At 38.6% G+C, this 12,078-nt stretch overlaps 1 protein-coding gene across 11 annotated transcripts in view; it reads left to right on the forward strand.

The window, feature by feature from the left end:
* Positions 1 to 12,078, forward strand: part of RBPMS (RNA binding protein, mRNA processing factor) — a 178,382-nt gene that overhangs the window by 62,321 nt on the left and 103,983 nt on the right. Inside the window, exons 1-2 of one of the 11 annotated variants that reach the window (XM_086703360.1) lie at positions 7,128 to 7,162; positions 7,326 to 7,380. The exons of the other annotated variants lie outside the window; for them this stretch is intronic. Of the exons in view, the coding sequence (XP_086559486.1) occupies positions 7,143 to 7,162; positions 7,326 to 7,380 (75 nt within the window). The 5' untranslated portion in view covers positions 7,128 to 7,142. Of the gene's footprint in view, positions 1 to 7,127; positions 7,163 to 7,325; positions 7,381 to 12,078 lie in introns of those variants that run through there. 11 annotated transcript variants of the gene reach the window in all.

Consider the following 12,078-nt stretch of genomic DNA (forward strand, 5'->3'; position numbering starts at 1 on the left):
AGAGTCAGAGAGAGAGGGAGACACAGAATCTGAAACAGGCTCCAGGCTCTGAGTTGTCAGCACAGAGCCTGACGCGGGGCTCAAACTCACTACCCCAGATCATTACCTGAGCCAAAGTCCCACACTTAACCAACTGAGCCACCCAGGCGCCCCTTAATTGTTTTTAATGGATAGATAAAAAGGGAGCCTTTTCCTCTTAGAATTAAAACCTGACCTTTCTATGCAATAATTTAAATACTACCCAATTATGACTTTCTCCAGGATGAGTGTATCATTCTTAAATGTCAGATACAGGAGGAAACTTAGATCCCTAATCTAAGGAGATTTAGATCCCTAATTCAAGATTATAGTGATAGGTGAATAAGATACGGTATCTGCTCTCAAGGAATTTATGGTTTAATTGGGAAGGACTTAACTAAAGCCCGTGAAGCAGTTTGGGAACAGAATGAGACACATGACTGTGGTACAGCAGTGCAACAGGAGTTCAAAGAAGGAAGGAGAGAATTGGAGCACTTGCAAGAAACCTTCGTTGGCAAAAGAGAAGACTTGATTTGGGCTTCTAAGTCCAGAAGTAAGCTTTCTACATAAGTGAAGAATAAGTATGAAAGAAAAGGCTCTTAGCCTAGAATTAAGCAAGGTGTGGTGTTAAGATTGACCCATTAGAGCCCAGGGAAGAAAAGTGGCAGAAGAGAAGGGAATCATATTTATGGAATGTTTCTGTGGTGAGAGGAAACCGATTTTGTTAGTAGTGCTGATTGTGAAGTCAGAAAAACAATAGTTCTGTTATAGTCTTTTCTAAAATCTTGTGTGTGTGTGTATGTATATACATTTATTCTGTTTTTTAGAAATTTTTGAGCCATAAGGTGACTGCAGATAAAACCTAAAATTTTTGATGAACGGTATACTTTCCACCACAGATTAAGACATGTGGAAGAAAATAAATGATGCTTGTGCTAGCCTTAGAGGGTCATCTAAAGGTTGTGGGCCAGTTGTCCAAGCACCGCTTACAGCTGGATGGTGTCAGAGGGAGGAGGGTATGAGGTTAGGGTTCCATAGTCCTCTTGCCTGGGCTCATAGTACCTGTGATACAATTTCAGGTAACCAAAAAAAAAAAAGTATCATATGTGGCATTAACCATACTAAAAAGATTTTTTTTTAAGTCATGGGTATATTGTAGTTTGGTATATACATACATTGTCTTAGATTTCTGGTGAGGTTTTATATTCTGTTGTATTCAGAACATAGGGAAATTCTTCCATGAGGCGCCAAATAAATTACACTTTGATAAATCGCTTAGGAGAATAGCCATTTGGAAGAACAATGGAGAAGTTTTGGCAAAACAGCAGCATATCTGGGATGTTGGTTGTATCTTTATTTGGTCATATTAGAGCACAGACTCTCTGGAACTGTGATAACTGTTTTAGATGTGCATATCTGAGTCTGTATTCTGGCTAGAGCTGGGCTGGCTCAACCAGGTTCTAGGAAGATCACCGACAGGTTGAGTCATGTCCACTCTGAACAATCCTTCACATGCCCCAGGTTCTCTGACAATCTTGAGAATTTTTCCTCAGTTGGAAAGGAACAGTTTTGGAAACTGCCTTAGCTGTTTGAAATTCACAAAATGGAAAATAATGAGCTGGCTTCTGTAAAATGCACTGGTTTGTGCTCTTTACAAGTACTTTATGTCACAGGTGCATACCATGTTAAACTTGGAAAGGAATTCCAGGTTCCTGAAAGGGAGTGAAAGTGGTAGAGGTAGTGTGAATAACAGCATTTCACTCTGGAAATCCACTATTAATAATGAAATATTTGTCTTCGATGATACGCAGTTTGCGCAGTGGTCATGTTATTTATTTATTTACTTATTTAATGTTTATTTTTGAGAGAGATAGAATGCAACCAGGGGAGGGGCAGAGAGAGAGAGAGAGAGAGAGAGAGAGAGAATCTGAAACAGGCTCCAGACTCCAAGCTGTCAGCACAGAGCCTGATGGGGGGCTTGAACTCATGAGCTATGAGATAGATCATGACCTGAACTGAAGTTGGATTCTTAACCGACTGAGCCACCCAGCTGCCCCATGGTTTTTATTTAATAGCTACTAATACTGTTTATTATGGGTAACTTTTCAGAGTCTCTTCAGCTGGCTAAATGAAGTCCTCTAAGTTTTTGGATTTGAATAATTTCATTCTTTAGTGTTTACTCTACCCCATCAGCAAGAAGTGTTAACTAGATAGCAGTGGAAGGACTCTGTTTACTTATTTAACAAAGACTTGTATAATGTGTCAGGTACTTTTCTAAATGCTTTACAAATAAATAGTCACTTATTTAAACCTCTTAGCAACCTCATGAGGTAAGTTTTATTATATCTCCCATTTTATAGATGAGGAAACTGAGGCTCTGTTTAGTTTGTAAGTTGTCTAAGATTATTCAGATAATAGACATTGGAGCTGGGATTCAAATCCAGGCAATCTGGCTCTGGAGTTTGTGTGCTTAAAATACTGTGCTCTGTTAGTGCACATAGGTTTAATCATGACCATTAGGTCAGTGTTTGTGATAACTGACTGCACATCAGTAGCTCTTTAGCCCATTTATCTTGCTTTGTGCTGACAGCTCTGCTGAATTCTTGAAATGTGTGGTTTACGATGTCACTATGTTTTATTACATGAATCATAAATAAAAAATACAATTTAAATATACATAAATATCTAGTGAAATGTGTATATTTCAATGGCTTGATTGAAAGTTCTCAGTGGCAAGAACTAGGTCTTCTTGACTGATGTCCTTTGATTCTGGTAATGCCTTTACCAAAAACCCATCCTTTCACTGGGCCTGTGGAGTCGGAATGGAACCTGGAGATGGACTGTTCTACACCTTCACTTTCTCAATAAGGAAGGGGAGGGTCAGAGAGGTCAGTGTCCAAGCCCTCAACAGCTAGTTTTGAAGCAGAGATGGGAATTAAACCACCAAGTTCAATTTAGTGGTATTTTCCTTCCATTACAGTAATTGAAAAGTTTGTGCTGTGGGAGTTCAGATTACATATCTAACATTTTTAAATAGTTTAGATCCATCTGTAAAGCATGTATTACTTTTGTTAATATAGGTTATTTCTCAGCTCCTCAAACCTCACTCATCATTTCTTTGTTTCTGACATTTGTTAGGTCTTTCATTGTGCCTGACCAACACATACAGTTCTACTTAAAAATCCTGCCGAGTTTTCAGACGCCTGCATCTATTTACATAATTATACATACGCATAAGTAATATATTAACTTAATACTGACTTGATTCAAATGACCACATAAATGGTTTACAGACAGGCGGTTATCAAATTGAACAAATAGCGTCTCACTGGAAAGGTAGTTCCTGTAGTAGGCTGTGGAATTATTAGTTGTGGCCTAAATACATTGAAGGTATTCTGGATTTGGAAATTCCTGTGATTGGAAAAGCTATGATAATCTAAATTTAAAAGTGGAAGCTTACTCTTACTGGAAGAACACAGTATAAGCACTGCACTTTGCAGTGTTTGAAGAAAGTAACTAGTTTATGAATTACAGGAAGTAGCCAACTTAAAGTAGGTTGTATTCCAAATATTCGTCTTTTAGTCATGTGGTGTTTTAAATGCAACACCTACTTTAAGAGTGGCATTTTTTTATATATATATATTCTAAATGTATACATTTAGAATGTATGTGTATATATATATATATATATATATATATATATATAGTCTTGCCACTTAAAAAATCAATGAAGAAAAGACCAGTCTTCTGATAGAGCTTGGAAATGCAAAGGAATTTATAACTATAGTTTCACATCCTAGTTTTACCAGCTGATATAAATGTCTTGATTAATGTTTACTTATTTGTCAGGTTTGTCAGGCTTTTTTTTTTTTAAATGTTTATTTTTGAGAGCGAGTGCAGGCGGGGACGGGGCAGAGAGAGAGGGACAGAGGATTTGAAGCAGGCTCAGCACTGAGAGCAGTGAGCCAGATATGGGGCTCAAACTCCTGAACTGTGAGATCATGACCTGAACCAAAGTCGGACACTCAACAGACTAAGCCACCCAGGTGCCCCGTTTGTGTTAGTTTTTTTAAGTATATAGTGTAAACTTTTAGATGATTGAAAGTTCATATACTATAAGAAGTAATACAGAGAGATCCTGTGTGCCTTTTCCCTAATGATAACATCTTGTAAAACATCTTGTAGCACAATATCCCAATTAGGAAATTCACATTGATAGAATCCACTCATTTTCTTAAGATTTCCCCAGTTTTGTGTGTGTGGTGTCCTATGTAATTTTATCACATGTGCAAGTGTGTGTATCCACCACCACCGTATTTAAGATTATATAGATTAGCCCCGTTACCACAGGGAATCCTTGTCATTGCCTTCATAAAACTGTGTATTCCCCTCCACCTCTTAATCCTCCTTTGTCCTTAACTCTTGCAAACTCATTTGCTTTTCATCTCTGTAATTTCATCATTTCAAGAATGTCCTACAAAAAGAATCAGGCAGTATGTAACCTTTAGGAATTGTTTTACTTTTTACTCAGCATAATTCCCTTGAGATTTATCTATTTTTTTTGTATTAATAGTTTATTGCTTTTTATTGCTGAGTGATATTCCATGGCAGAGGTATACCCGTTTGTTTAACCATTCACCCTTCAAAGGAGATCTGGCTTATTTGTTTGGTAATTATGAATCAAAGGTTTCCAAATATTTGTGTATGGGTTTTTGTGTGAACATAAATCTTCATTTCTATCGGATAAAAAGACTCAAGAGTGCAATTGCTAGGTTGTATAGTAATTGCTTTTTTTTTTTTTTTGTAAGTTTATTTCTGAGAGAGAGTGTGCAAGTGCACTTGCAGGGGAGGAGCAGAGAGAGAGAGAGAGAGAGAGAGAGAGAGAGAGAGAATATCCCAAGGAGGCTCTCTGCTGACAGCATAGAGCCCAGCTTGGGGCTTGAACTCAAAAACTGTGAGATCATGACCTAGCTGAAATAAGAGACGCTAACTGACTGGGCCACCCAGGCACACACCGGTAATTGCATTTTTTGATAAGAAACTGCCAAACTGTTTGCTAGACTGTGATTGTACCTTTTTATATTCCTGCCAGCAGTGTATCTAAGATGTAGGGTTTTTTCACATCCTTTCCAACGTTGGTATTCTCTTTATTTTTGTATCCGATGAGAGGATTCAATCCAGGATGAATGTTAAGCAAGTGGATGATTTAATGAATTTTGGATACTAATCGAATGTATAATGTAGCTAAAATATTGTATACAATAAAAAGTAGTGATTAAACAAATCAGAAATGTTCTCAAATTGAGTAAAGTATACTTTTCATGTACCTTGAATGATGCTACTTAATTCATACTTTCAGTTTCCCGTAAAAGTAGGTAGGAAGAGGGCAGATGTTGTTATGTCCAAATTAAAGATTTTAGAGGTTGATAATTTGCCTAATATCACTTCAAAATTTGTTTTCTCCTTGATAGGAATACTTAAACCATTAACCTTGATACTTCTTAAAATCTTTAATAGAACGAAAAGAGATTTCTCCTTCCTTCTTTAACACTTGTCACATGAGGAAGTAGGAATTGAGGATGCATGACCAACCGGGGGTAGGGCGCTGGCCTGAGCGGAATTTGCTCCTGGCCTTCTAAAGAGGTAGAGAGATGGTAATAAAAGGGACTCTAAGTCACACTTTTGAGGTTCATATTGTGGAAAATACTTAAGCATGTTACTTCATTTTACTGTGCAAACTTTTTACCTTTCGCCCATTTTAAGCCTGTGTATAACAGTTGCACGATAATATTATCAGTTGCAGCCTCTCTTAGGATTGATTTGCGTTTGGAGCGTAAAAATGCATCTTCTTTTGAGTGGTGTAAGCTACTTTAATACAGATAAAATTTTCTGAGTCCTTACTGTGAACCTGGTACTGAACTTGAGACATTTCACTTCCTATTAATTTATTTAATCCTTCCAGCAAGTTTGTTAAGAAATTACCCCAGAATTTAATGGTTTAAACATTTGTTATTTCACAGTTTCTAAGGGTCAGGAATTTAGGAGAAGCTATGGTAGGTGGATCTAGCTCATGTTCTCTTGAGGATACAGTCAGGACATTGTTAGCTGGGGACTGCAGTCATAAGAAGCATTGACTGGGGCTGGAAGGTCTTCCAAGATGGCCACATCACATGGCTTTTGACCAGAGGCCTCTCAGTTCCTATCACATGCACACATTTATGTATCTAGTTTCCTGTCTAGGCGAATTCAAACTCTAAATTTTTCTCCATGTTGTCTCTTGAGTATCAGTATGACATGGCAGCTGGCTTCCCCCAGAGCAAATGATCCAAGAGGGCCTGCTTCTGTTGAAGAAGCCACAATGCCTTGTTTGACCCAGTGCTTGAAGTTAACAGACTACATGCTACATGCTAACTACATGCTATCACTTCTGCTGTATTCTGTTCATTAGAGGTGAGTCACTAAGTGAAGCCCACACTGAAGGGGAGGAGAATCCAGCTTCACCTCTTGAATGGAAGAGTACAAAAAATGCTGTGGACATATTTAAAAACTGCCACAAGTAGGTACCATTGTTGTCTCTCGTTCCCAGATGAGGAAATTTCTGAATGGACAGATGAAGGTTCATAGCTAGTGAGTTGCAGAACTGGGATTTGAATCCCAGCAGTGTGGTTCCACATAAGTGCTTATTATTTATTGTTTTAGTACATATCCTCTTTACTGTCTTGAGTGCTTATCCTGTTGAATGTGTATAAAAATCACAACTTTATTTCCTCATATTCCTCCATATCTGGATGTTCATAAATTATGTGGCTCTCTCTTATGCCTCATTCCTAGTACTGTGACTCAGTTTCACATTTACTCATTTAGTTCCTTATACAAATATTTGGCACCTACTGTTAAGTACTAGGATGCTCACCACTATCATATGGGGAAGAACATTCAGTTTGAAGGTGAACTGACCTGGCATCGAAGAATTTGAAGTATATATGGAGTCATTTCTCACAACTACACATGGGGAAACCAACTTTTTCCCACAGCTTTCTAGTTCGTTAGAACTGTGGTGCATTATGGATGGTTATTAAGAGTGCGCTGCACACTGAAGTTCACAGTGGGATCAAGTTCCTCAAATGAACTTTATCCACTTAAGGTAAAAAACAAATCTTTTACAGCCCTGGGCAGTGTTGGGACCATAGCCCCTGATTCTGAATTTTTTTTCAGGTTCTTTATGTGACTACAAAAAACTGCTTGGGATAGCTTTTTCTGTGTAGCTGGGAGAGGTGGAATGACTTTTTTCTTATTTTGTGAAGCAGATCTGTTCAGTCACCTGAACTATGCAGAAGGAGAAAGAAAGGGCTTGAGATTTGGGTAAGCTCTTCTTCTGCTTGTACTTCATTTTGTCAGTGCGTGGAAAAGGCTGTATGCGGATAGCCCAGATAATCTTTCGGACATTCAACTTCATCGTACTCTATAGGATTAAAATCCTAAGGGCAAGTGCACATTAGGGGATTAAAATGCAAACTTCAGTTTACAATACACAGCATTAATGAATATGTTTGAAAATCTTCATGTTTTAGCAATGCAGGCAGTATAATTGAATGAAGAGTAGGATTATGTGGGCTATCCAAGGTTGAAACAGAGTTAGCCATCAGAAAGTTGACTTAAAAGGGACTAAGGGAAGCCAGCATCGATAAGGAGAGGACTAGAGGTTAAGGGGGTAAAGCATCCTGATTTTATAAGGAACTTCTTATTGAACTCTAGGAACCTGACAACCATATACTATGTTGGACAGCACTCCATGAACTTCCTAATGAAGTTAAGTTCTTATATGCGCACATTTATGTATGTAGTTTCCTGGGAAACTCTAAATTCCTGACTTGTTTCTGGTACCCACCTCCCTTTGTATCTGACAGGCCTAAGGAAGTTTCTTAATAATGAGGTTAAGGGCCCACATGTACAGACACATCTGCTTATTCTTGGGTAGTTTCAAACCCTAGAAATTCTTGATTTATCTCTTATCCTTTTAGATATATAGCAGACATGAGGTATGGCCTAGGTTGGACTTTGGTCTTAAGCAGTCGTATAACCCTGGGAGATGATGAGACCATCTGATTGACTATAAATTGACATTGGGTTGGGCCAGGATATCTCCTCAGTGAACACAGTGGTGTGGTGTACCCAATGCTAACTTGCTGTCTCTGTTTCCTTTGCATATTCTGAGCCCTGCACATATGAGTTTATGGAACCATGGTGGTTCCACTTCTGTATGTGCTCCCATGAGTCTTCTTCCTTCTTTCCCTGATCTTACTGGAAACTTTCTGATCACTTTGGCAAAGGCACCCTGGTGTCCAGGGGCCCAAAGTAAGACTATAAATTTGGTTATTCTGTGGATACTGATCTTCTACAACTGAATATCACTCAGGGCAAACACTAGTGGATCCCTCAGAGCTAGGAAGACTTGCAATATGGATAATTACGTTTTAGATGATTAATCTAAAACTAAAACCTGGGAGTTTATAACAACAACATGGTAATAACCCTTCTATCCCATGGTTAATCGGTCCTTGGTGTCTGTAGCAACCTGGCCTCCTGAACCAAAGCATAACCTTCCCAGGGCTGGTAATGGAATGTGTCTTTAAGTCCAGTAGGGGGCCAGGAGAGTGGAACTTGACCACTTATCCCATCTTGAAATCGGTGCCAATAAGAAACTGGAGCTTGACCAAAGGCCGGTCAGTTTCTCTTGAGCTGCAACCAGAATAAAATTCCTGGCAGACCATTTTAATGATTGTGGTAATCCATTTTCATAGTGGCAATACATGAATGCGAAATCATAGCAGGCCAACAAAGCGGCCTTTGGAGATGAGATGACACAAAGCCATCCTCAGCAGGATTCACTGTTGGGAGTTTCTTGTTTCAGGTGATGCTTACAGAAGAAGCAAATAACTAAATCCATCAATACTTCATTTAAAGAGAGTAAAATAATCTGTATGTAAAATTTAAAAACCGGGCTCTGAACCTCTTCCCTGCCTTGTGTGTTAAAACAGCCCAGTGCTATGGGGTTTATGCTGCACAGATATGTGGAGCTCTTTAACTTTTCTGTCCCTGAAACCAAGTTTATATTACATGATCTCCCAGAAGAAAGCTGGCACTTCCTTCGGAGTTGGAGAGTGCATGATCCCTGTGTTGTTGTTTTAGTGGGAAGTAGGGTGTTGACAAACCAAGAGACCCTTTTGACTGAAGCGAGGATGGTCCTGCTCCGAGGGCCTTAATTTAGAGTCATTGATGCCTGTTTTTAGTTAGATTTTTATTTTTGGTGAAGGTACAAAGAAACACTGACTTTTGTCAGAATTGGAATGTGAAGCAAATTAAATGAATATATATACTTCTGCTGGATCAAATTTGTCCCTATGGAGCCACAGGCAGAAAAGTGAGACCAGCTAAGGACAGAAGGATAGGTTGGACCCAAGGTTCCTATTTCCAAATGAAGGAGATCTCTGTGGGCTGTGTGTATTCTCTTTTTAAGAAATGATTTATGCTTCTGAATATTTAAATGCCTACGAGTATAAATATGTAAAATTAAAGTTCTCTGTAATAATTCCACCTTCCCTGCTATTGACAGAACAGTAATTTAGAAAACATTATTTCAGTACCTTTTTTTTTTTCTTAAGCATCTACTAATAACAACACTTGAAAGAATTAAACTGGGGTTATAGACAAATTCTGGTGTTTGCCTTTTCACTTAATAGGAGCCTTTGTCAGTAGACATGGTTATCTACTCATCATTTTAAATGTGCAAGCTAGTAATTTTGAGTATTTTTTCAAAAAACCTTGTGGATTGTTCATTCATAGTGGGTTTGGGATTTATTTATACATAAGTATGTTTAAATCATTATTAAGTTGAAATGGGAGTGATTTTACTAGTAACCATATATTGATCTCTCTATGTTATTGTGTGTACAGTTCTGAATTTTTGTGATCTGTTTGTCTTTTGGTCTACGTTTTCAGTCTTTTTCGTTTTTCTCCCTTGCTTGTGATTCTTTTATCTCCTTTCCTTTTCTTTTAAACTTGTCTCTAATAATGTTAACCTTTTCTGCCTTTTTGTCATATGAGTATTTGTCATTTGATGTTGTAACCATACTGATCTAGGTTGTGCCTGGGAAATTTGGTTACCTCCTCTTGTTTACCATGTTGTCAGCCAGAGGTGTCGACATGCAAGCATTTATTGTCTCCGGTGAATATACAGTATTCTTTTGTAGATTTCTAAAGTAATCCAAGAGAGATTTATAGACTATACACTCTGTGCCTAGGATTATGCTTACTACCAAATAAGAGACTGCAAACTCTAAAACAATTTGAAAGACCTTTGAAACACACAAGTATATTTACAGATAAGAATGGGTACCCCAAAAGAAAGACTTAAACCTATAGCACCTTTGAAAGCCTCTGTTGGAGTTTGCATTTATAGGTTTAAGAATTTGGGTAGGTGGATAGAGAGCTTGCAGGGGATAGATTATCATAGATAGAAGTACCCTATGGGCTTCACTCATTAGAATGATGCAAATTCGTGACTTCCGTAGTTAATCATGAATCATTTAGAAAATGAGAACTAGCTTTTCCCAATCCTGTGAATTTGAGATGTACCTCAAGAGGTCAGCTCAGAGCAGCTAGAAGTGATCCCTAACATCTTCTTATAAACAACTAAAAAACATACACAGAAAATGCCCGTAGGCCTAGAGTCTTTGGCCGCTATGGTGTTTACCAGATAGGGCCGCTGGCTGTAAAGTGTGATTCCTGCTGTGTACTGAAATGAAGCATTTGTTGGTTTATATTTTAATGTCTAGATTACCTGCAGGATAATGTGTGTTCTTTGTTAAACATAGGATCTTTCCATTTCAAGGCCTACTTTGACCTTTCTGTCCAGGAAAACACAAACCTGACACAATGACTTTACTTACTAAATTAGAGTTTATTGAAGTCCGTCACTGAAACGTGGCTTGTCTTTCTGGTGGGAGCTGGCACTGCCACTGAAGAACACATGGTTAGTTTTATCCAAAACGTAACTAGGGCCTCTAGAGGGAATGCCAAATAAGTGAGCAAAGAAGTCTCCTTGCTCTTACTGTCCAGCACAGGAGATTTCTCCTGGCATTTCTTTCAGTTCTTTTGTGGTAAAGATGAAATCGGAGGTACATCCACAGAATCCATTAGAGTCCCTTTGGGATAGAGCTGTCAGCAGCTTCATGTCTTGCACTTCTATGAGGCATGTTGTGTCCTTGACTAAGAAATGTGTTTCCCCATGTGTCTGATAAAGTAAACATCTGTGATGCTAGAGGCATAGTGCCAGGCACATCTGTGTCCACAGGCACTTCTGGTATGTTAAGGGCTGCCTTGGACAGTGATAGACGTGCCACAGAGTTCATTTGGTATCATTCATTTGTTATTTGGGGGACCTTTTTTTCCTGACTGTTTGATCATTTATGTGTCTCAAACTTTTCTTTCACTTTTGGTTACTTTGTGAATGAATTAAGCTTTCTGTTATCATATTTATTTGCATGTTCTGTCTCCTTCACTGGTCCTAAGCTCCCTAAGCAAGAAGCATGCTTTTTACCTTTGTGATTTCCACAGACATGGTAAAGACAAATGTTTTGCTATATAATGGTTAAGATTTAAAAAAAAAAAAAAAAGCATGGGGGTGAGAAGAATGGGGGGGGGAACTAAACTTTTCTTTAAAAAAAAAAAACAACTTTTTTTTAATGTTTATTTTCTTTCCGAGGGGGGGAGAGACAGACCGCGAGTGTGGGAGGGGCAGAGAAAGAGGGAGACACAGAATCCAAAGCAGGCTCCAGGCTCTGAGCTGTCAGCACAGAGTCCGATGTGGGGCTTGAGCTCACAAACTGCGAGATCGTACCTGAGCCGAAGTCAGATGCTTAACCAACTGAGCCACCCAGGCACCCCCCCCCCCTTTTTTTTATCCCCACGATCTAGAGCCCAGTCACAAGGAAAAAGCATGAGTTAGATACTCAGGAAGAGTTTTTTCCATTCATTATCCATGATTTTTTTTTTTTAACT

Source organism: Puma concolor, chromosome B1, assembly GCF_028749965.1.
Source record: "Puma concolor isolate L17-30 chromosome B1, mPumCon1.1.hap2, whole genome shotgun sequence".
Taxonomy (NCBI): Eukaryota; Metazoa; Chordata; class Mammalia; order Carnivora; family Felidae; genus Puma; species Puma concolor.